General features: G+C 38.8%; 1 protein-coding gene and 1 long non-coding RNA gene across 2 annotated transcripts; one reads left to right on the top strand and one right to left on the bottom strand.

The window, feature by feature from the left end:
* The first annotated feature begins 7,339 nt into the window (after nucleotides 1-7,339).
* On the top strand, nucleotides 7,340-24,206 carry BBOX1 (gamma-butyrobetaine hydroxylase 1). Its single transcript, XM_063160524.1, has 7 exons — nucleotides 7,340-7,707; nucleotides 9,372-9,486; nucleotides 16,940-17,138; nucleotides 20,513-20,618; nucleotides 21,500-21,696; nucleotides 22,404-22,570; nucleotides 23,708-24,206. The coding sequence occupies exons 1-7, from the start codon at nucleotides 7,486-7,488 to the stop codon at nucleotides 23,872-23,874; spliced, it is 1,173 nt and encodes a 390-aa protein (XP_063016594.1). The 5' UTR covers nucleotides 7,340-7,485; the 3' UTR covers nucleotides 23,875-24,206.
* Nucleotides 12,195-23,765, bottom strand: LOC134420385 (uncharacterized). Its single transcript, XR_010028329.1, has 4 exons — nucleotides 23,680-23,765; nucleotides 18,300-18,418; nucleotides 17,825-17,892; nucleotides 12,195-15,654 (listed from the first exon to the last, which is right to left on the bottom strand). It is a non-coding gene; the product is annotated as an uncharacterized LOC134420385 (long non-coding RNA).
* Nucleotides 24,207-24,709: the final 503 nt, after the last annotated feature.

Here is a 24,709-nt window from a genome sequence, read left to right as displayed (position 1 = left end):
TGAAGTAATCAAGTTTCATTAAAAGCAACAATACAAAAGGCCTTGTGGGCCAGACTTGTTTGAGTTTTTAAGCCTTTTTAAGCACCCATGGAAGAGAAGCTGATGTACTTCTGAGGTCTGTTCCTGTTAACCCTGCTCCCATTTAGTTATACTTCAGTCTGCAAGCCATTCAGTGGGTAAGTTACTCAGCATTGCAGTGGCTCAACATAAGTCAGCTTGGACTAGAGTGCTGAAGGCACCAGGAAAGTCTCATGAAGGTAGGTGCTTACAGAACCAGACAGCTCATTTTGCTGAAGGCAGTGAAATGTAATCTACTGGCAAGATACTTTACATGTCATTTTGCATTTTTAAGTCCTCAGGATCTTTAAAGATTTGCTGGGAAAAAAAACCAAAAAACCATTTTATTGGTTGACTCTGGTGGAACCACTCAATGTTATTTTTCTGTTCTCAAGTTAGAAACTATATGACAAGTTCTAGCTCTTAAAAATTCATTTTTCAGTGATACTTTCCTTGCCACTAGAGATGGATGGCACAACAGAAGAGTGAGCCAAGCCACTGAGTCTTGTGTGCTCACTCTCTTAGCAAAACATAAAAGCATTTCTGGGCTGGGCCAAGCTCCAGAAGTGCTGATGCCAGTCTCCCCCAAAGATGTCATGCAGTTCCATTTGTGCCCAGAGGCTTCTTAAGGGAAGTTTAAGTCTGTGTTTTACTCACTTTGAGTCATTTGTTATAACATGAAGTAAATAAACATCAGCGTTTGTATAACATCAAACTGTTTGTTACAACATCAGTAAATAAACAAAAATGGCATGAGAGTGCTATTTTTTAGGCATATGAGAGCAGTATTCAAATCCTAATAAAAAGCAGTAGTAGCATAAAACCGCTTCTTGAATATTCTTTAAGCAGCTTGACTGTTCTGTTTGCAGTAGCAAATGTTTGGTCAAGCTGAAACTATTCCAATGTGTGCAGCATACCAAAAGAGTAAATGTTAGCAGAATGCTTACTTTGCAAAGCAGGAGATGTGTGGGTATTTACAGAATAACTCATTCGACCCAATGCCCTGTAAATTGTCATCTAATGAAACAAGACTGTGGTACTTTATAGTCCACACTATAGTCCACATTATTTCATATCATATATGAATACTTGACATTCTTTTATGTTTCAGTAAAACATAAACATTTTTCTATTTTAAATATGGCAGAATTCTGATTTTATTTTTTATTCTTGATTTCAGAAGGCTTTAAATGGTCCTTTCTAGGAGAAAATGAAGATATCTGAGTCTGGTCTATGTATAAGTTTAATACAAATGGTCCATCTTATGTGGACTTGAAGAAGCCAATACAAAAATCTTTTAGGAAATTTAAATCTACTAGAGTTTGATTTACATAATTTTGGCTGACCAAAGCAAATGTGTACATTAAATATATCATTTTTTGAGTCAGAGCTGATATATTAAATGTTTTTCATAGAGCTGCCTGCAAGAACTGAGTGCTTAGTGATATTCAACATTTTAAAGTTTTAAATTCAATTTTTTTCTTTAAAAACTATGAAAACTATATTGCAATACTCTTTGCAATCTTATAAATGTCTTGCTTTTGCTTTTTATCTAATAAAACTTATTTGTTTGGGAGGTATGAAGATGCCCTGGATCTGGATCTTCATGCAGCCTATTTTAAATAGTAAAGGCCCTTTTATCATTGAAAATTTGGTAATTACCTTTAAGCAGAGAGCTTTAAAAGGATGGTTGTAGCAGCAGTAATCCCCATTATGTCCTTATGTTAAAATATTATATTGGTACTAGATTTTTTCTTTTTCAGAATGCAGAAGTTTGAGCTAAAATTGAGGTGACAGCAGGGCTTTTTTGTAGTTTTCTAAAGATTTTCAAAACATGTATTATTTCTGAATTTATTAAAGAGTTGATGGTGCTGAAGAGCAAATGCCTTTTCTGGGGAAAAAAATGTGCTGCAGCTGGAACAATCATAGAGAGCTCACTTAATATTTAAGTTTTTCATCAAGGTGAGCAGGCTGCCCAGAGAAGGTGTGAATGCTCCATCCATGGAAGTTCTCAAGGCCGGGCTAGGAGGAGCTCTGAGCAGCCTGGTCTGGTAGAGGCTGTCTCTGCCCATGGCAAATGGATTGGAATGAGATGATCTTTAAGGCCCCTTCCAACTCAAAGTGTTCTATGATCAGAGTCAGATCAAGGCACTAAGGGACCCACCTGCACTTCTCTCCAGGTAGCTCACTTTTGAAGGCAGTGCTCTGATGTGGGCATTCTCACATCTACTGATACACACAGAACAGGAGAAGCTCAGAGCATGCACAAAACCATTAACAAAAGCTTGAGAAAGAAATTGTGTTGCCTTGGGCCAAGTGAATGGTTGGGGATTCGGAGGGGAGTGTGCAAGCTGGATTTCAAAACTGCGATGTTCAGTTTCACAGGTTGACTTACCCAGGACCATCATCACAAAGAGAATTTAAGGGAAACTTCCAAAACCTCAGTAAGCCTTTAAAAAACCTTATGTGTGCCAAGCTGGGGTGTATGAATTGTCTGAAGCTAAATTGTTGCTCCTATAGGTTGCCATGTACTCAGATGCAGATTGGCAAGATGTAAACCTCATAAGCAAAAAATATACCTGGCTTAGTCACTAGAAACAACCTTGTGAGCTACAGAGCTCTGGTCATAATCTTGTCTAGGAAATGTGTATTTTGTGGAGAAATTCTTTGGATGTGTCTATTACTGTTGGTGTGACTGTTTCTTTAGATGGCCTTCATGTTGCTTGCTCATGCTTCTTGAATATCAATTTTGTGACTATTAAAGAAATTTTCAGGTAACGCTGAAGTGTTGTGAGTGAAGTGCATTTCACAGCCACTATTCCTGAAGTACGCCTGTGGATTCAAAGTCTGTAATTTTTCTGTCTTTTAAAATGTATTTTTACTTGCAGTTCATTGGGGAATTTTTTTTCATTAACTAAATCTTTTTTTTGTGAGCCATTAGCAAAATGTAGTTCAATTTGTGGGTCTGCATTTCATTCCTATAATATGTGAAACTGGCGAAAAAACTGTGCTTCTTTAAAAAGCTGTTATTAGAACATATGTGTAAAAAAAAAAAGACTAAAACTGCCTGTTTTATTTTTTTCATTGAGTTGTCATCCTGCCTACAGGATCAATTTATCACTGGAAAAGGCAGAATTTAATGACTACGTCTGTAACAAGGAAAACATATGGTCTCCATAACCATTACATTTTTAATGATGTGGCTTGGACAGAGCCATTCCTCCTTAAAAACTACCTTACCTTGGAGATACTGCTGGCAGTCTCCAGCATGCCATTAACATTCTTTCATAAGAAAAGACAATGCCAAGAGTATCATGTTTTCTCAGATGACAACCTTACTGTGACTGCAGACACTCCTTATAGGTGTTTCGAAACTGTTTAGTAGTCATTATTTGTGTCTAAACTCTCTTGGAGGGTCGGGGAGGAAAGTCATTGGGGTGGGTTGGCTTAGGAAAGAGATTCATTATCCAGTGAAGTGGATAATGTGGATATTGTTAAGAGTGTGATGACAAAAAAAAGATATATACTTGCGTGATATTTTCCATACATTTTTCCACTCTGCAATTTTTTCCCTGTGACAGGGAAACCATCGAGTAGTTTTAGTGTTATAATAGAAATTTACTATTATTAATGCTAATAGTTTGGTATTATATATTTGGTATATAGCGTAAATAAATGTACACTAAAAATTTGGATATACTCCAAACTGCAAGATGGTTTTTTTCTGTGTACTTGTTATCTCTTCTTAGTTTTGTGTTAGGTTTTAATCCACAAAAATCAGTTCAGTTGACTTTTAGTTTCTCAGCTGGATTTATCTAAGACCTTTTTATGCCTTTTTTGGGGTAATGATTAAGAATTATTTCTTTTACACTTTCTGTGTGGACAGTTTTTTGGTTAATGAAGAGCAGTTAAGTTTTCTTAGTAGCAGGCTTTGTCCTTTCTTAATTGATATTGTTTTGTTTCTAATTTACTGTAATTTATCTGAGATTTGTATTAAAGTAATGCACTTTTTACTCAGGATTCAAACAGAGGTACAACAAAATGCAAGCTAATTCATAATTCATAACTGGATCTGCATATAAATTAGGATGCTATTAAATTTGTGACTTTAAATAATATTTCACATCCTCTAATTTCAGAAGAGTAACCCTAGAAAAAAGAGCGAATGAACAAGAGGCCATCTTCATCTAATCTACCAGATGTAGATTACATCTGGTGTTTAAAAGCCCAGGTTCTTTTGCTCTTTCCACACACCACCACCACTCCCTCTCCCTCCCAGGAGGCTGAAGTGGTTTTCAGGCAGTGTCTCCACTGCAGAGCTGTGCAGCCATGAAGGAAGGTGGGTACACAGGGCTCTGTGCCTTCACGGGGCATATTTGCTGTTGGCTTGTGAGGTAACAGCATCAGACAAATGTTTTTGTGCAGACACTGGCACATGTGGGCACAGAGTTTGTGGTGATTGGGAGTGGAGCTGTGGCTGATTCCCAGTGGCTTCAGCTGTGCAGGACAGGTGAGCAGCACTGACAGCAATGAGCCATGGAGTGCCCAGGGGTGCCGACCAGCCATACAGGGAACAGAGGGCGCACAGGTGCAGTGCATCTAAGATGAAGAATATAAAAGGCTGGATTAAAGAACTAGATGGGCAGATGTCTGCAGCCTTCTGAAAAGGTATGGTGTGGCAGTGGGGGTTTGAAGATGTTTAGTCTCTCCCTGCCTGTTGTGGGGGCCGAGGAATCAGCCAGCAAAGGAGTGGTTCCTCTCCCCTGGAGAGCCAAGCCTTGAATGAGGCACACCTCAGTTAGGGTGAGGAACCCTTCCCGCCCATGATCCTTCGCAGTTCTGTGTTAATTGTTGTACCTCATTTGTTTTTCCCTTGTCACTCCTCCAAGTTACGTGGATCCCATTCATTACTAGTTTCTCCCTGCTCTCCAGTTCCCTATATAAACCCCTATTTTCCCCTGTGAAACTGGAGCTGCTGTCCCTGGCTCCCTTCACAGAGGGCCCTACTCTAATAAAGGTCTCCACTCTGTGGAACCTGCCACACAGTGCTCGAGTCTCTTTTCTCTTGTCACCGCTGCTGGGCTGAGAGCTGAGAATCACTCTGCTGCTGGGATTGTGAAGACCCAAGGTCCTGTGTAGCCTAGTTCTAAACTGCAGCAAAGGAAAAATATTCTGCAGTTTAGAACTAGGCTACACAGGACCCTTATATTCTGGTCCTGTGTAGCCTAGTTCTAAACTGCAGCAAAGGAAAAACCATCTGATAACTCCAGCAGGCCTTTGTGAGTCAAAATACTGAAGCCCAGGACATTTTTTTGTGCACAAATTCAGCTGGCAAGACTTCGGTCCTGGTAGCATCCATATGTTGCCCTGTGAGCTTAAGAGCAAAACAAGAAGATACTTAATAAATATGCAATATTTGACACTGATAAAGTCATTAAAATACATATGTAATGACTTATTGATTCAGGGAGTGTCCCCTGAATTTTTCTGAATATTCAAAAACATTAGACCAGAGCTTTTCTAATTCTAGCATCTGTACACCATCATTCTGCAGGACAGTATGCAGCTGGCTTTAAATAAAAGAGTATATCCATAGAAAGGCTGTGAAAGGAGAGAGGAACTCTCACAGAACCCTGTTGCTAAAGTCATGTTTACAAAGCTTTTCCTTGCAGGGAGGTGGATTTCATGTTTTCTATTCCACAGTATCCACAGCAGGAGTTCTGGTGTATGTACTTTCATACTTTGGATTTTGAACATGGTTAGTAGCAGCTCTGGCTTTTGGTTTGTGGAATTGGTTTTGAGGTGTCTTTCTGTGAGAGACTGAAACATTATGGCTAAGGGCTCAAGCATTGTTATAAAGGAATTTGCCCTTTATGGCAAAACTGCACAATGAAACTGTAACCACCAAAGCCCACCCCTTCCTGAATGTGCCTTCTGACTGGAACTTTGGACTGAGAGTTCAGCTGCCTAAGGGGACGTGAGATAACAGTGACAGTACTGTCCAGTTACCTCAGGGCTAGGGAGAAGTAAACAAGGCTGGGGAAGAAAAGGTATCCAGAAGAAAGCCAGACCCAGCATCTGTCCTGAAAATGAGCTCTGGCTGTGTCCAGGGTGGGGGAGGCCACAGACTCACCCGCTGAGGCAAGGTTTGCCCTCCCCCCAACCAAGGGGAGAGGAGGTTTCAGGGCTGTTGCATCATCTCTGGTCAGAGGGCATGGCAACGAAAGACAGCCAAGATGACAGATCATCAAATGGAAGGGATTTTTGAATAGATATGTCTGACTATACCCTCTGTCAGTAACATATTGTGAAAAATGCCTATTTTATGATTGGCTTTTTGCAAATATTGAAATGAATATTATATGTGTTATGTTAGAAGGTTATGCTGAATTAATTTTCTTAAGTAATGTGTTAAATATGGTTTTAGGTTATAACATAATGTTAAAATAGAAACTATGTATGTGGGATATTTTTTTAAAGACAGGAATGAGGTACTTGCACCAGATAGCAGCCACAGGACATCTAAATCTTTCAGAGAAAGAGAATTTATTGCTCCATGATCAGAATAAACTAACTTCTTCCTGCCTCGCTCAGCCCTGAAGATGCCATTAGGATTAGGAGGAAAAATTTGACCCTGACCAGAGAGAATCCTGTGTTTGAATGGAATTTATGCATCTTATGGTGTATGAATTTGCAACAGGCTGTTGCTTTTAAGGGTTAATCCTCTGTTAACGGGTGTCCATTTTCAGGCTTATTATGCCCAGAAAAAGGTACATGGATGTCCATAACTATTTGTTTCTATTGTCTCATGTCGTCCTAATCCAAATTGTCCAAATAATTATTACTCTAATTATATTGCTATTTTTATAACCATTTTATTGTTATTAAACTGTTAACATTTTTAAAAAAAATTTTAAAACATGTCTTTTTAAAAACTTTTTTTTAATTGCGTTTTTCACAATATAATGAATATTCCCGTAGTCTAGGTAGTTGGAAGGGAAGGGGGAATCGTTGTAACACTGTCCTTGTGCTGTTCTTGCTTCTTCAGTAATAAGCTGCTCTTGGTGGTGCTTTAGGATCTCCGTGACTGAGTTCCCTCTGGTGTTTTTGCTATAGGACCCAAAAGGTAGAACCCAATATACAATACAATACAATACTTTTTATAACTCTGCCATATGCTTCTCCACCACCAGCTGTTGAAAATACAGACATTTCTCATGCATTTAATCGCACTTACACTTTTTCCTCTCTTTATTCTATAAGTAAACGGCTTGAAACTCTGAAAAACAAATGGCAACTGGTTTCAGGAGCTCCATGACTTCCCTTTGACGTCTCCCTGTGACGTTTTGGCTACAGAGTCCAGAAAGCGGAGGAGGCGGCAGCGCCGCGGAGCGCAGTCCCGGTGTCTCGGAGTCCCGGCGTCTGAGCATGAGCGCGGCCGTGCGGACGGTGCGGGCTGCGGGCGGGGGCCGCTCGGTGTGCGTGCAGTGGGAGGACGGGAGCGAGAGCAGCTACCCGAGCGTGTGGCTGCGGGACAGCTGCCAGTGCCCACTCTGCTTCCTGCCCTCCGCCGGGGCGCGCAGGCTGCGCCTCGAGGACCTGGATGTGGACATCGTGGCCAAGCAGGTTGCTCTGGCAGATAGCAAAAAGGTATTTGAAGCAAGCCGTCGTTCACCTTCTCGTGAAAGTCGTCTAACGATGCTTATTAATTTAAATTCGAGACAATTGCAAGTCGCACTCTAATGACAGTTTGCTTGTTTGCACGCCTTAGCAGGTATTTGCAAAGCTTTCAGGAAGAATCGCATTTTGGGGAATTCGGATCTTTCCACCTTCATGTGAAACTTCACTGTATGGATTTTATGCAGAGGCTGCATAAACTCAAGCATCAGCTTTTATAATATAATAATGCTTTTCAAAATTCTGCCATATCCTTCTTCATCACTAGTTGTTGAAAATTCAGACATTTCTTGCACATTTAATCACACTTACACTTCTTCCTCTCTTAATTTTTTAAGTAAATGGCTTGAAAATATGAAAAAATAATGGTAAGATGATGAATGACTTTAATCTATAACAAAAATATCAGCTTTATTAGGAAACTTTCGATGCAAAATAACCTTTATCTTGAGTGAACGCTCGATCCAAAATTAAAGCAAATAATCAGAATTGGACTAATGTCTGTATCCCTGTCTACTTATCTACATTAACATTTCTTCCTGCAAAATAGAAGGTTATCAGGCAAGAGAGGAGAGGAGCTGCCCTCCTTATGAATGTCAACCTTTCCTGACATATAAAATCCTAGCATATGATTTAGATTTTTTTAATGTTTTATTAAAAACAGTTCGTGGCTCCTTTGGCAAACTGATTTCCTCGGTTTTATACTTTAAGATATTTTAAACATATTGGAAATGCAGCAGTCAGCCCTGTGTCAGATGTGGCAGCCTCGCTGCAGGGGCAGTTTGCAGAGGCTGGCTCATGTGTGAGTAGCTCAGCCACAGGATAAGGGTCCCTGGTGAGGAATTCTGGACTCCCAAGTTGATTGTACACAAAATTAATGCCATGTAAATTCAGTATTTGATCAGGCAAATTAGGAATTGTCTGCTTCCACTTAAATTCAGAAACTGATAAAAGCACAGCATTAATACTAAAATGATACTGACAGTGTTTTACCATCATGTGAATGAGCAGAGTCATGTGAATTGGGAATTGATACCTATTCATCCACCTTAAAAATTCAGCTAGGGGTCTGTGCGGGACTGATCTCTTTCAGTTCATGACAAGCAAAGCCATATGCTTTCTATCCATGTTTTCTTTCAGGAATTTGAAAAACTCAACACTTTTTAAAAATTTATTTGATAGAGGGAAGACTTCAAAAGTAGGAGGTGGACTTCTGTCCTAGAAAAAGGTCCTTGTCTGTCTTGTTCTTTTTCTTTTCTCATGACCTGTCAGTGTTTTGCAAGAAATTTTTGCTCTTCTGAGCTGGGTTGAGGTGCTCTCCCCAGTGATACGTGCCAGTTTTTACAATTCCCTTCTTTCTGTTAAGTGCAGCTCCCACAGTGGAAACAGTCCACACAAACCAGCAAATTAGGTCATGGGTTGAAATGAAAATTAACATTTATAGGAAGTAGCAGAATGTGAATGGTGTTTCAGTGGGGTTTTCATTACTTGTTTGCTATCATGTTTCAGGAAAAGTTTAACTCTGATATTATTGATCTAAGTATTACAACTTCTGCTGTTGCTAAGGAATTTTGTTGTTCTAGATGATGTTTTTCAATTTTTTTTTTCCTAATTCAACTTTTCCTTTGTGTTGAAAGATCTCTATTACATGGCCTGATGAACACACAAGTGAATATGAAGCTGAGTGGTTGAAAAAACGGTGCTTCTCTGAAGAAGCCAGAGCTGAAATGCGAGTAGATTTATTTTTGCCAGGTAGGAATTAAATCCATGTCTGCCATGCTTGTGACAAATGCAAGGGGTTTGACACTGACAGTCCTGGTTGAGGTGCCTGTGTGAGGACCAGGTCTACCCAACTGAAGCTGTGGGAACAGCCCTTGGTGCCCAGTGCCAGGCTGTGCATGTGTGACAGGGACCTGTGGTTATCTTTTCCCTCTTCTACCTTCTATACCTGGGAGAAATGCAACTACTTGGGCTACACTTACTTTCCTAAAAGCCTTCTCTTTCCAGAAAGTGTTAGTAGGTCTCATAAATGAGCCATGGACCACTAGTGGTCTGTGGCTAGGCAAGTGTCTGAGTGCTATTTAAAATATTTAAATTTTTTCTAAATTTTTCTAAAAAGAAAGTTTATTTGGAACTGCAAGGGAGTTACAACTGAAATATTTTTCCCCTTTTTCATGGCCTTCTTGTTAAAAAGTAACTGTGTAGCCTGGCAGTGTGTAGTGCTGAAGTTAAGGTTGTGTTTGCTTTGCTTCCCGCGCGTGTTTTAGTGGTAGACTGTCTTTTGATCACAAAGTATTTTGTTCAACTGTCTTTGTGACATTTACCCTGTACAGATCACTTACCCTTTAAAGTGGATAATTATAGAGCCACGAGGTTTGGCATGATGCATTTCATCAGTCAGAAATTTGACAGCATTTCAGACTGAGCATGGAGGTGTGAAAGCTTGGAGGATGCCTGCGATTGCTCTTGATGGTGTTCCTGTGAGATCTGCTCTTGCAGAAAGCTGTGCATCTGTGTTCAGTGTTAATACAGTATCTGTTAAAATAGGACATTACTGGTTTAAAAGATAAGAAATATCTCCATTCATTTCAATGGATGTGTAATAAACTCTTCATAGTTCAGAATGGATCTATTTCCCCTGATAATATAAATGTTTCTATCTACTTTACTTTTGGCAAAAATAAACGGTTGTGTTTAGTATTTTGAAGAGTTTGGCATGCTTCCAGAGTGAATATGGTGAAGATGCAGACCTCATTCAGGGAAACTAGACTTGATTTTTCAGATGGCAAGAACTTTTATTTGTGAAAATGAATGTCCTATGAAAGCTAGCAGGATGTTTTGTAGTCTTCAAAGGGATCGATGTAAATTGCTTTAATTAGTACCCATGCAAAATAATCTAGATCTCAGGTTGTGTTCATTGGCAAAGGTATTAATTACTGAGATTTCAATATTTCAGATGTAATGCTACATTTTTCACCTATTACGAAGTCTTAACTGACTGTGATTTGCCTTCACATGCATGAATTTGCGCAGTGGTTACCTTTGGCATCTAAATACAGCGCATGTTTTGGAAGCCAGTTCTCTGCTCTGCCACTGCTCCCCTCCATTAGAGCCATCCAGGTTAAAATATACACCAAAGATCTGTTTCATTCTTTGGGCAATGCTTTTTCAGATTCTGTTTCACATGGTTGGTCTGAAGAAATTGTGTATAAATGTTACACCAATTAACTGGCTTTATTTTAGTGGTGTCATTAATCTTCCTCATGCTCTCAGACAATGATAATAATGAGCTCCCTAGCTCATTATGATTGACACCTTCTTGCAGTTTTCCCCAGGTTTCAGTTGCAAAAAAAGGCTGTGAGTTTGCTTGCTGGCTGTTTAAGATCTGTTTTTCATTGTATATTTTGGTAAGTTTAGAACACACTTTCTTGTGGTGATGCACACTGCAAATTACATGCCCTTAAGCAACTAACCATAGCCCAGGAGTATAATGTTACAGACAGTGCTATGAAATGCCAGCCCTGCATGCTACTTCAACAAAGAGAAATGCAAGCTTGCCAGACTGCTGTAGTTAAAGGTTAACCTTCCTTCACTGCTGACATTCAGAGCTGTGGCTGGTTTTTTTGTGGTTTTTTTTTTTTTTCTTTTGCAAGGGGTTATTTGCTTTTAGTGCTGCTTTTTAAAAAAAAAAAAATGTTTTTCCATCATGGTTTCTGATTCCAGAAACATAGATGTCAGACATTCTGTCAAGCCCAAAAAGAAGAGTAGGTCAGATTTTCAGTGCATGATCAAGTGACTATAAATAGCTCTATGGCAGTATGTCAAGATTTCTCTTTTAAAACATTGCCAGAATCCTATCCATACAATATGCAAAATCAAAATCTGCTATTTGTGTATATCAAGGCTCATTTCAGCCCCACTTACAAGATGCTCCCAAAAGAACAGCCAAAGAGCCATATTCTACTTCTAGAGCTGTGGTGTCTCAAAGATACTCTTTTTTCTTTTTGTTTACTGGAGTTCTACACAGCAGATGTCGCAGGAATGATTTATCATGTCTGTAATTCAGATGCTGGGGTTAGTAGAGGGTGCTTGTGAGAGACACAGAGTAAGCCAGTATCCACTATCTAACTCCATTGTGTTTGCTGAGGCTCATTTTCCAACATGCTGGTATTCCAACAATAGGATGGGGCTGGGGGGTTCAGGAGGTGGGGGTGGAAATTAGATAACATCACAATCATATTTTCATGTTGGGTGAAAGAGAAGATTCTGCAGAGCTAGTCTGTAGTGGTACCTAATATTTTTAATATTAAATTAGGTTAATGTTTAAACAGCAATTTAAAGGTTTCAAATGATGATAATTCTTTAAAATGTGATAATATGGTACTGAATGTTTACATCCAGCTCCATAAAAGTTTGAATCAGGGTGCTAACAGTATCAATGCTGTTTTCAGTTTCTCTGCTAGGTCCTGAGAGATGATAATTTTAGGAGGATGAAGTTAAAAGTAGTTTTTTACTTTAAAAGTTTGGTCATTTGAATTTATCCTGCAGTAATAACTAATAAGGGCTTAATGACAAGTTAGGCTGCCATATACATAACTTACGATACAGCAAAAATACACTTGGCTTTCAACAAACATTAAAATACATGCTGTAGGCAAAATAATTTTAAATGAAGTAATTTACTCTAGTGGTGTCTTGACTTTCTTTTATTACTCCAGAAAATTTGATCAGCATTGTCCCAAGTTGTGTAGTAAATGCTGGATAATTCCAAGTGTTGATGCATGCACACCATCTGCAGGTACTGAACAAAGGGTATCTTCTCATTTTATGCAAACTCTAATGTAGTTAGGACTAACCTGGTATGATCAAGAAATGGGATTTTTGTTTTTCCTTTCTTCCCCCCCCCCAATTATTGTTCTGAAATTATTGAAAGAGGCAATAATTCTTTCAAAAGATTTTCATTCTTCCCATTTTGAAAAGCACATAGATCTGGGGATTTAGTAGTCATAATATAAATTATCAATAAAGATACAAAATTATTTTATAAGACTTGTTTTTATCCTGTATGAGTTGTTCAGTTACATTTGCAGAGGGACCTGGGCAGATTGGATAGATGGGCTGAATCCAGCAAGGTGAGGTTCATCCAAACCACAACAACCCCTACAGCACTACAGGCTGGGGACAGAGTGACAGGACAACAGCCAAGCAGAAATGGACGTGGGAATGCTGACTTGTGGCAGACTGAATGTGAGCCAGCAGTGTGCCCAGGTGGCCAAGAAAGCCAATGGCTCCTGGCCTGGATCAGGAATGTGTCCAGCAGGGGCAGGGAGGTCACTGTTCCCCTGTTGGGCAGCACCTGGAGTGCTGTGTCCAATTTTGGGCCCTCACTTTAGGAAGGACGTTGAGATGTTGGAGCATGTCCAGAGAAGGGCAGCAAGGCTGGAGACGGGTTGGAACACAAGTCCTGTGAGGAGCAGCTCAGCTGTGTAGCCTGGAGAAAAAGGGGCTCAGGGGTGACCCCATCACTCCCCACAGCTCCCTGAAAGGAGGTTGGCCCAGTGAGGGTCGGGCTCTGCTCCCAGACAACCAGCCACAGAACAAGAGCACACAGACTAAAGATGCACCAGGAAGGTTCAGGCTGGACATCAGGAAGAATTTCTTCACAGAAAGGGAGATTGGGCATTGGGATGGGTGGCCCAGGGAGGTGGTGGAGTCACTGTGATGGAGATGTCTAAGAAAGGCTGGATGTGGCACTCGGTGCCCTGGTTTAGTTGACAAGGTGGTGCCAGGTCATGGGGTGGACTTGATGATCACAAAAGTCTTTCCCAACCTAGCTGACTGTGATTTGCAAACATAAAGATTTTTAATTTGGCAACTGCAGCTGTGCTGTGCAAGTGAGACCTAAGGCTGTCCAGACACTAATGCCTCACCCTTATCTTTCTTACCCCTTCAGCTTTCAGAGCATATGTTCTACTACTTCTACTATAGTACAATGGAAACTGTATTTACTGCCTTAGCAGGGGGAAGAAATTGTTCTATGATGACATGATAAAACAATGAAGTGCTTGATTGGGATCCACAAGGAAATACTGCCAAAGAGTACAGTCCCTGTGCAGTCCAGTGCAGCTCCTTGATAGATTTTCAGGCTGAAGAGATTTTGTGAATAAAAATGGGTAGAAAGTTCCTGTTGTTTGGTATGTGGAAGAATAACATGCCATGGGTTTTCTAAGACTTTCAGGAAGTCTTTTTAAAAAACACTTTTAAGTGGAAGAACCTGCATACCACAAGATCTTTTTTCCATTCTCTTTTGCTTTCCTGTCCCTTTTCCAATTAATTATGGATCTGGTAATCTGTCAAATTGTAAATATTGGACAACATAGAGCATTTTCTTCTGGAGCCAAGGTGTAAATGCTGCTTCTTTTAGCATAGATCTATGACTTGTCTCTCACCTATTGCTGTTGTGCTCACCTGACTATGATGCTCTCTGGGACCAGTCAGGAGAATTCCTTCACTGTTTTTCATACAAATATGAATTGTTTAAAAGCTGTTCATGTGTATACCATAAGTGTGAGAAATTAGACCTCAGAACTATTGCAGCTAGTAGAAGGATCAAAATTGGCACTAATGTATTTAAATTAAGCTCTAAGAGCTCTTTGAAAAAACCCCACAATTACTAATATGTAAAGCATAAAGACTAAAAAGTCTGCTGGAGATCCTGTGCTAAAATTAATAATTTTCTTTGGGATAATTAGTATTAAATGGTGTGGTCACATTCATATTACCACTTGGAGCTATATGCAATGTCCCAACTTCTGGTGTATTTACCATGGTGTCATTATGGAGTACACTGGCAAATGTGAAGAGGAAAAGGCTGCTCCTGCAGTAGCTCAAAGGCTAAGCTCTTGACTGCATCAGCATGTCAGGAGGGGCTGGAAACTTGGAGCCTTTCTTCTCTGAAATTTGAGGTGGATTTACATGCGTTTGTGTACCAGCTTGCACCTTTGAAAAGAAAGACAAACCTAAAGCATTAAGGGTGCTGGCTACACTTGTCACTGGAAGGGAATTTATATAACAAAAGTGAAGCTTTGGGGAAAAGAGTCTATGGCTTTGCACGGCAGGATTGAACTGTATTTAATCTCTAGCTTTTTTGTTTTGTTGGTGTTTGGCAACTATTTTTGTTTGTTGTTGTTTTTAAAATGCAAAGTGGTGAAGCATTAAAGAAAAATAAAGCTCTTCAGTTTTAGTAGCTGTTTTAGGAGTATCAGTGTAGAGTTCAGTTTTGTTGACACTTTGCAATTTCCACCTTTAGCAGTACCACATAGAGGTTAAATATCTCTTCAGTCAGCAGGCATATTATGGTTACAGTATTATTCCCAAATACATTTCAGAGTCTGGCAAAGGCTAAATTCCCAGAAAAATTATTTCTCTTCAAGTTAAGTGATATGAGAAGCATTTTGAATTTAGCTTTTACCTCCCTTTGGCTCCACAGCTTGAATCTGAGGCCAGAGGACAGGCACCAGTGCTGCAGGTCTGCTTGGGTGGAGGATGGAGGGTGGTGGTTCCACAGGGCAGCTGTAGGGGTTGGCAGGTTTGTCATGCCAAAATCCAAGGCAATCCCAGCCTGCTATGCTGAGCATGTGCTGTTCTGCAGTGCTGTGACAAAGCACAGGTCTGTAACAAAAGCCAAACCCACTGGAAAACCCAACACCACAGGCCATGCTCTGCTCCAGAAGGATCATCTCATATCAGGTGAAACTTCTAGCAAGAGCAATTGGGAACTTGAACAAGAGCACACTACAGTCCATGTACCATTGGAAGCCTAGGACTCCTGGAGCTGCAGTTCAATTCTAGGTGCATGTATTTATTTTCCAAAGTGAAGAAAATATGTTGATATATTCCTTGAAATTCTACTTCTTGTTTCTGGAAAATTAGGAAAATATTTATTAGCAAGTCAGTAAGAAAACTAGGATGGAAAAGATGAAACTTAAAATGTTCTATTAATTTTCACATAGTTATTCACCTGCTCTGTCTTTCAAAGGATATTCTTATACAACATACTTAAGTCTATTTAAATTTCTTAACTTCTAATAGAGTAAAGTGAAAATATTCATACTTTATTTTTTCACCATCTTTCAAACATGTGAAAAGATGTATATTAAGTTAAACACAGTGGATCAGTGAGTAACTGACCATGGAGTGGTATCAAAAAGGAATTTAATGATGTGAGATTATATGTCTCCTCATGATTTGCATTTTTTTATTTCGCAGACATGTGTTACAAAATTGAACAGCTTGTTGAATCATACTGCTTCTTCTTTGAAAATCGGGTAGACCATAAAAGATGGTCTTTGTGGATAGCTTATTCCTGGTCATGTGTGTTCTGATTCTTGGACCATCTCTAAGTAGCCTTAGCCAGATGAAAGAAGAACACTACTGGTTAAAAAATATTTTAACTCTGTAGTGTCTGAGTTAATTTTTTTTTAAGAGCATATTGTATTTTGTGCTTCCTACCTATATCTAGAAAGAGGTAAAAAAAGAAGCCCAAACCTGATCTTCGCATTTGTTTGAACTATAGGATGTCCTTCAGTCACAAGGTAAAATTACCCAAAGTTCTCAATTCTGAAAGCTCCTTGGAATTTGTAGTTTTTATTTGTCCTGTCCACGAAGAGACGTTGGAATAAATGGAGATACAGGCGTTTTATAAGTCATGCCACCTGTGTAATTTTACAAATGTTTATGTGGTCTCGTTTTTTAGTGTGTGATCTCTGTGATTGATGATTGGGCAAGTTATCTGAATATTAGCTAAAACACCAAGTAAGGTAGTTATGATTTAAACAAAACAATTATTCTAGAAAAAACCTTTTTATGCTTTATAATACACTCTTCTAAGAATAGCAGCTTCAGATTAAATATATAATAGCAAGGAAAAACAATTATGTCTTTACTGTAAGAATAAAAGCCCTGATTCAATATTTTTGAGAATGCTTGACTTAAACCAGTAATGTTTCAAGTTTTGCAAGAAACTAGAATCAATGCTAACTCTAAGCAAAACAAAAAAAGTAAGAATGAGCATCTTTGTCCTTTTTACCCATTCCTGTGCACTATCTTTGAATGTGTGTGTATGTTTGTGCATACAAGCCAGTAAATGGAAGAGTTTTGATACTAAAACAGCTAAGAACTTGTTTCTCTATTTCTTCCCTTTCAGAACATCAGTACTGGGGCTCAGACCTTCAACTTCCCAAAATACCTTTTGAAGAGATCATGTACAATGATGAAAGTGCATACAGGTGGTTGTGCACCCTAAAGAAAGTAGGAATTGTTCTACTGACGGGAGCTGCTACAGGGCAGGGAGAATTGATTAGACTTGGCCACAGGATTGGGTTCCTGCGTCTCACATTTTATGGGTGAGTTTGTTTTATAAAATCTTTGTTTTGCCAGTGTTGTAATCACCTCTAATGCTCTTAGTCTAAGCTTGTTATATCTCTTTTGAGGATTTATATGCTAAAGCAAAGTGTATGTTTTTTTCTCTATATTTTAGAAAATTTGGCATCAAGTTCATATACTTTAAAAGATAATTGCTCTGCTGTTACAGGTAGGGTATGTAGAGAAGAGCAGAAATAACACTAACTGCAAAGAGAAGGAAAATGCTGTTGAATATAGGGTAACAGTGAGACAGACTTACTTATCTATGCCATGGAATCCCTAATTCAGTCCTGTTCTGAACAGAGGAAGTTATCTGTTCTGAAACTTCTATTTAGTCTGATTTTGAGTTATGTCTATAGGTAAGACTTAGATGATGGTATCATGGCCTACCTCACCAAGAAAATGGGCTGAGTACCCATTTTCCTGCTTTCAACAGAGCCTGCTCTGGAAAGCCATAGCCAATCCCAACAACCAGAATTCAGCTTGAAGGCACACAAGCAGGCACTTGGAAATTATCTTTTTGATGCCAAGAACTGGCAAACTGAAGCTCTACCTCTGCAAGCACCTACTAAATGAGCAGACAAACCATGGTGGCAACTCAGATCTTGCTGAGCTGAATCAGTAACCTTTATCTAACTAAGAAAAAGTGTTTGTAGCTAGTACTTACCATAATTTTCCACTCCAAAACAGAAGTTCAGTTCTTGCTGGCTTCCAGTCCTGGGGTGGCTTTTACAACTGTAATAAAGTAATAACTTTGGATCATTATTTCCCTGGTGTTTTACTGGGAGCCAAATACATGGCATACAAAATATGAGAAATAAAAGGATAAACTTGGAGTTGGCAAGCCTGCCAAATTAAACATTACCGCAACAGAACCCTGAATTTTAAACTGTAATGTAACAGCAATGAATACAATTCTAACACATGAAAGAAAAAAGCCTTTCTTTGTGTCTAGATGTCTACTTGGTGTGACCTCCCTAAAATGTCATTACTGTAAAAAGTGGAAACATTCTCTATATCAGCCATATAACAACACCAAGAGTTTCCACTTTTTAAATTAACTTTTTTCTTTCCATTATGGAGACCCAACTGCATTAATGAAGTCTCCAGTCATACTGCTATTTGTTTCTCCAACTTCTCACCTTGTGAGACCTTGTGTTCCTCCTCTGTTCTGAAGCCTTGTCCAGTGCTTGGTGTGGTGTGAAGGCCTTCCTTCAGGGCTCCAGCACTGCCATGGAAACAGCCAATCCATCAGTGTCACCTGGAGGTCCTCAGCAGCAAGAAAAGGACACGTGTCCCAAATCTCATATGTATAAGACATACACTTTTAATGAAGTGTAAGATCAAATTATTCAAATGTGTCTTCAGTTCCTAGTGCTGCACTTTGGCAGGACTAAGGAGGTGACAGTCAGCCTGGTTTTCTACTGATGAAGTCTGAACCCATGTTGCTATCTAATGCAAAAAAATTGCTACACCTGCTTGGTGCCAATCTTCCTACTCTATCAAACAGCCTGAACAATGGGCTTTGGAATCTGACCCTAATTATTAAACCACAAATCATTCCAACCCACTTTGCTCTCCTTAAGGTCCCAGAGTCCTCTAACATAACCTTACTACCTGTGCCCCCAACATGGCCAAGATGCTTCAGCTCAGATGAGACTTAGACAAAGTGAGGTTGATTTTTCCCTATTCAATGCTGAGCTCCCCATTAGCCTCTTTGACTTCAAGTCAGTAATCTGGGCTTTTACCAAAGCTCACTGTGTGGAAGGAAAGCTCCTGGAGAGCAGCTTCCCTTGCAAATCCTGACAATACTAAAGCAATGACTGCTTTTACAAAAGCTTCTGATGATTCTATAAAATGTTACCACTCCAGCAATTTTATATATTTTATCTAAATAAGACGGTGTTAAATTGTTTTAGAACCATCAAGTGACACCAAAGCTTATGAATTTAAAGATGGAGCAAATCTAGCTGCCTTCAGCACTAATTGCAGGAATTATTAAAAGGGGCTATTTTTTGGCTGTCAGACTGTGGAAATGTGGTTGAAATTGTCACGCTTGAGTGCTGAGGTCATGTGATAATGAATATGTGCTGTTACTCAAGTAATGTACTGATGAATATGTGCCATACCAAATAATAAAAACTATTTCTTCTAGTCAGTTAAACACATTTGCAAATACTCAAGAGGGTTTTCCCTCTGGAAATTGTAGAAAACTAATTTTAGCATTTTTCATAATTTCTATACTAAATAGCACTCCTAGAACAAAAGTGTTTATATACTATATATGAATAATTTTATCTGCATGATCTTTAACCTATTTTCTTTTTAAACTGTTATTAAGAAGTAAAAGTAGACACACACCATCTGGAACATATTTTGTCTATAGTATTCCACAAGGGAAAATGAGTTTCACAATTTCTTTTTGGTCACTGATGTGCGTGCAATTATATCATGTCTGTATGGTAAATTACACTTTTCCAGACAAACATCTGGATCTATAACATGCATCTGCTGAGGATTATCTTCCATCACATGTGCTTTGTATAAACAAAACCTGTGGTTCTAGGTCTCAAATTCTCCTGCATGGTGTGTCACTCAAAACACATTTTGTCTGTGCAGCAACATGAGGCATTCATGTCATTGTCATATAGCTGTGACTTACTTTTTTCACTGCAATTGTCAGAAAACTTTTTACTGAATTTGCCATATTCCAAGAGATGAACTATATAATAAAATAAACAGAGCTAGTTCTCAAAAAGGATGTCATAGAAAGGGAAGAAGTTTCAAAGTCTTTCATCAAGACATTTTTCTCCAGAAGCAAATTTTCAGCTTACGGGAAAGATCCCCTTGTAAAGGATATTCTATATTTTCTAAGATTATGAAGCCTTAAAAATAACTTCTGGGGAAAATTACATGGCCTTTACAAGTTCTGCATTTCATTGATAATGTGCTCCATGTGGCAGAGGGGAAGTGAAAGGTTGATAAAAAGAAATGGGCCAGCTTCTACTCACTTATTTCTGAAGCATCATTACTAGGATGATTTCTACTGGCAGAAGTCTCTTGGTTAGTGTCTTCAGCTGGCCTTTTCCACCACTGGAAAGCCATCCTTCTTCCAGGTACTGCCCTGAAGCCAGATGTCCCTTGACACACTGAAGTTTTATCTAGGACTGCTGAAATAAGCCTCTGTTGGGGTGGAGGGACACTGCTAAATCTTTATTTCCTTATAATGTTACAATATTTTCATGTCCAAAGATGAAGTGACTGTTGTGCTGTGATTTCACAGTTTCAATGTGTACTGTCTGGCATGCAGGCTGGATGTTCTAACGTGTTTTCTCTTTTCCCTTTCATTATAAAGACCAACTTGGCAAGTGCAAGACAAAGCAGATGCTAACAATGTAGCATACACAACTGAGAGACTCTGTTTTCACACTGATTACCCTGCTCTGCAGCATCCACCTGGGGTAAATTGAGTTTACTGGCTTTTTCATTCCACAAAAGGAGAAAGGGAAATGTTCTTGTAGTGTGAAAAATGATTGGTGATCAGTGGCTCTGAATTTTGTCTTAAAAGAGCAATGTAAATATATCGATATATTATACTGCAAATGCTGATCTATATACACATGGCATACAATTTATATGGTATGATATAAATTCAGCATGTCTCCCATATATCCCATAATTTTAAAATTAAATTCACAAAGTATTGAAAATATTGCCGTATGAGAAAACTTTCAGGTCCTTTATATGCTGTGAGTACTGCTCTCATTATTTCACAAAAGTTAGTGTCTAAATGCTATAGTCAGGTTGTGACATTTTAGGACTCATCTCTTCAGCTCAGGAGGGTAACAGAGAAAGAATGAAGATTAAGATGGTATATTCTGTTTTCTGTGAATTGGTAAAAGATAAATACTTTTTTGCCCTTTCATAACAGACAAAAAATCAGGGCCCTTCTGTAAAACTGGACAACCACAGAAAAGATGTTTTCACCCCGTTCCTGTCATATCAAACTGTAATCCACATAACTCACATCATTCCAGAGAACTGGAAAGTAGTAGGAAGAGAAAGAGGGACTCAAAGGAAAGAAGCAAGACCTCTGCCACTGACTCACAGGTTGCAAGCATTAGAGGATATCCCAATGGGATGGATTTATGAACACGCTATTTTAATTTTCTGCCTTTGTGATACTGGTGGCAGAGCTGCAGTAAATGAGAGCTCAGTCTGTCACTGAGAAAAAAACCAAACAACCAGAATAAAAGAACCACAGATGTGAGAGAACTGATACTAATAAACTGTTAAATATGCAAGCCAATTATTTTTTTAAAGAGCTGTTAATTCCTTCCAGGTTCAGTTTCTTCATTGTATAAAGCAAACAGCTGCAGGAGGTGAAAGTGAAGTTGTAGATGGATTTCATGTATGCAACAAGCTGAAGAAACAAAATCCTGAGGCATATCAGATCCTGTCCTCTACTGCTGTAGACTATACTGATGTTGGGGTGGATTACTGTGATTTTGCTGTGCACAGCAAACAAAGGATTATAGAGTGAGTAGTTTCAACAATACCTAAAAAGAAAATCCCTGTTGTCATCTGGTGGATGATGTGTTGGTAAGAGAAGGTCTGCTCCTGCCACCTTGTGGGAAAACACTGGTTTAACTTGGTCTGTAGTTCTAGGTTTGTGTGGAGTTTTTTTGGTTGATTGGTTGGGATCTTTAGTCTGGTTTTTTGGGGAAATGTGTGACTTGTACTGTGCATTGTGCCACTTAGTTGGTTTTGCCACACACAAACAAGAAGTGGTGGTAATTAGAGTTACTCTAATTACCGGTGAGCAAACAGCCAAATGCCAGCCAATGTACATGTATATGTCATGCCAAGGAGAGGTCATCATTTGAAACATTTAGGTTAAGAACTATATACTATCAGAAGATGAAATGTAAATGTTCATATTCTTTCCTGATTAAAAAAAAGAAGTTGATTATTTATTTTAAAAAGTCTACAATTAAAGAGTGTATAATATAGATCTTTGGGCAAATTAAGTGTCTACACTTTTTCCTGGTTATCCCTTTTCCTAGTTAGTCTTAATTAGCAAAATCCAATCCAATATCAATCTGAATTTTACTATAGAAACATACTGATATTCCATCAGGAGAATTCAGTTATTGTTTAATCATCTTGAACTGTTTCAGTAAAAACAGAATACATTCCTTTTTCTTTTTTCTTTTCCTTTTTTTCCCCTTTTCTTTGTTTTATAGCACAGATTCTAGAGGTCAAGCAATTCGCATCAATTTTAACAATGCAACAAGAGACACAGTGTTTGATGTACCAGCTGAAAAAGTGAGGCCATTTTATGCAGCTCTAAAGGAATTTAATGATTTATTGAACAGCGCAGAACACAAGTTTACTTTCAAGATGAAACCAGGTCAGTAAGTTCCTTCTCCTTACAACAATTTTTCACATGTTTTTCCTGACAATCAAAATACTTGAACACTGCTAGCACTAGTACTGGGAGGAACTTCAAGTCTTTCAATCATCTATTTTATTTCATACTGCTTTCTTGCATTAATCTCGTAGATTTCTTTTGCCATTGTTACACTATAAAGAAGAAAAAAGTGGCAGGGGAAAATAGTCTACCTATAGATTAGTCAAATGTATCTCTAAACTAAATACAAAACAGCATTTTATGCTACATAGGATATTAGAAATTGATGTTTCAATAGCACCATCGATTGGCAGTCCTATGTGTAATGTCTTGTGTGGCCTTAATCTCTGTTCTTTCATTCCTCAGCATTAGAATAAATATATGAATCTCTCAAGAGATATTACGAAAGTAAATTAATCTTTGTATCTGACTGCCTCATATACTATGTACTTGTGTCTAAAATGTCTGTGAGGAAATTAATCTCTCTCCTTTGGAAACACACAATAAAATAATATGTAAGATCACATTAATGGAAAAACAAAGTGCCTTACATTACATTAGTGGCATCCATTTTGTTGATTAATGGAAAGGGTGGTATGGGGAATGAGGAGAAGATAAAAAAGACTATGAGTTTATTTAATTCAAGATTTACCATAATGGAGACACACAAGGGAGAAAAATTAAATTGGTATTCTAGCATTATTTATGCAATTTCCTAACTCTGTGTTTTGACTTTGTTGTTATGAAATTCTCTTAACAGGGATAGCATATATGTGTATAGTACAGCTAGTACTAGACTGGTCAAATAAAATGTATCCTAATGGTTTTCACACATTTTATTTATTTCACCCCTATGGATTTGCATTCTCCTCAGGGCTTGATTTTCTCAGTATGCACTCCTCTAGCAGCCTGCTTTTTAACTCCTCATTATACAAGAAATGAAAGAGGTCTCAAAAGGAACTGGCCTCTCTGGTTGAGAAAGTTAAAATTACTGTGTTGTTGTTGTGCATCTCCAGCTGGGCTACTTAAAATTATTGCTCACTAACTGTTGATATGAATCTGCCTCTGTGTCTTTTGAAGGAATCAACTCTAACATTCCAACTACTGACCTTTGTCTTTGGTGCAATCTCTTTATAGGAGATGTACTGACATTTGATAACTGGCGTGTGCTCCACGGCCGCCAAGGCTACCCATCCTGTCCAGAAGTGACACGTCACCTGGAAGGTGCCTATGCAGACTGGGATGTAGTATTGTCAAGGCTCCAGCTCCTTAGGAAAAGGGTCCTGAAGAGGTCTAGGCAATGAAAGGTGATGCTTCCCTGGGAGATCTGCAGTTTTCCTCTGTGGAAGCAGGGAGCAGAAGTTAGCCAAGGAAGAAATTCAGTTGGGACTGAAATTTGCAGGTGAATAAATAAATGCTGATGATGAGAAGTAGCCCCAAGGAGTGTGGATGAGTAGGAAAGCACAAAGGGGAAGCAGGCTACAGCACTTCCTTGTAGGAAGGCAGAAACCCCAAAATCTAAGACACAAAACTTTCTCCTAAAAGAAAAAAGTACACAAAAGGTGATTTTGTGCCTTTTTTTCTTTTTTAGATCAGATTGCTTGTGAAATATTAAATGCTTCACGTTGCAGAACAATTTCTCTTTGCTTACTTGGTGTGATTACACAAAGCTCTGCAGGAAGATGTGCTGCAGCTACAATGTCATTGAATAACATTTTCTGTTGGTGGGTCTATTCTCTCCTTCACCAGAATATTTAATTGCCGCTGATGCTGATGGGAATTGAGAGCCTTTGGAGGGCGTGCAGATTTAATGTGGAGATGATTCCCCAGCTAAGGCAAACACAGTGAAACACGCACAGAGAGTTAAAGAAAAACTGTAAATAAATATCTGCCTCAGAGCAAGTTCTGAAAAAACTCATCTCCTCCAACATCCAGCTCTTCCTTGTAGCTCAGCTCCTCCTCTGAAGGGAAGCTAAATTACCAACAGGGGATGTGTGTTACAGATAAGTTCTGCAAGGCAGCAGAACATCCACCAGACTCTGAGAAGTGGCAAGTACAAAGTCAATTGAATGACATGCAGTTATCTCCCAAATTATAAACCACACTTTTCCACCCCCACAGCATTTTATGGAATTGCAA

Source organism: Melospiza melodia, chromosome 6 (genome assembly GCF_035770615.1).
Source record: "Melospiza melodia melodia isolate bMelMel2 chromosome 6, bMelMel2.pri, whole genome shotgun sequence".
Classification (NCBI taxonomy): domain Eukaryota; kingdom Metazoa; phylum Chordata; class Aves; order Passeriformes; family Passerellidae; genus Melospiza; species Melospiza melodia.
The sequence above is the reverse complement of the archived record's forward strand: the minus strand, read 5'-3'. Positions and strand labels throughout refer to the sequence as shown.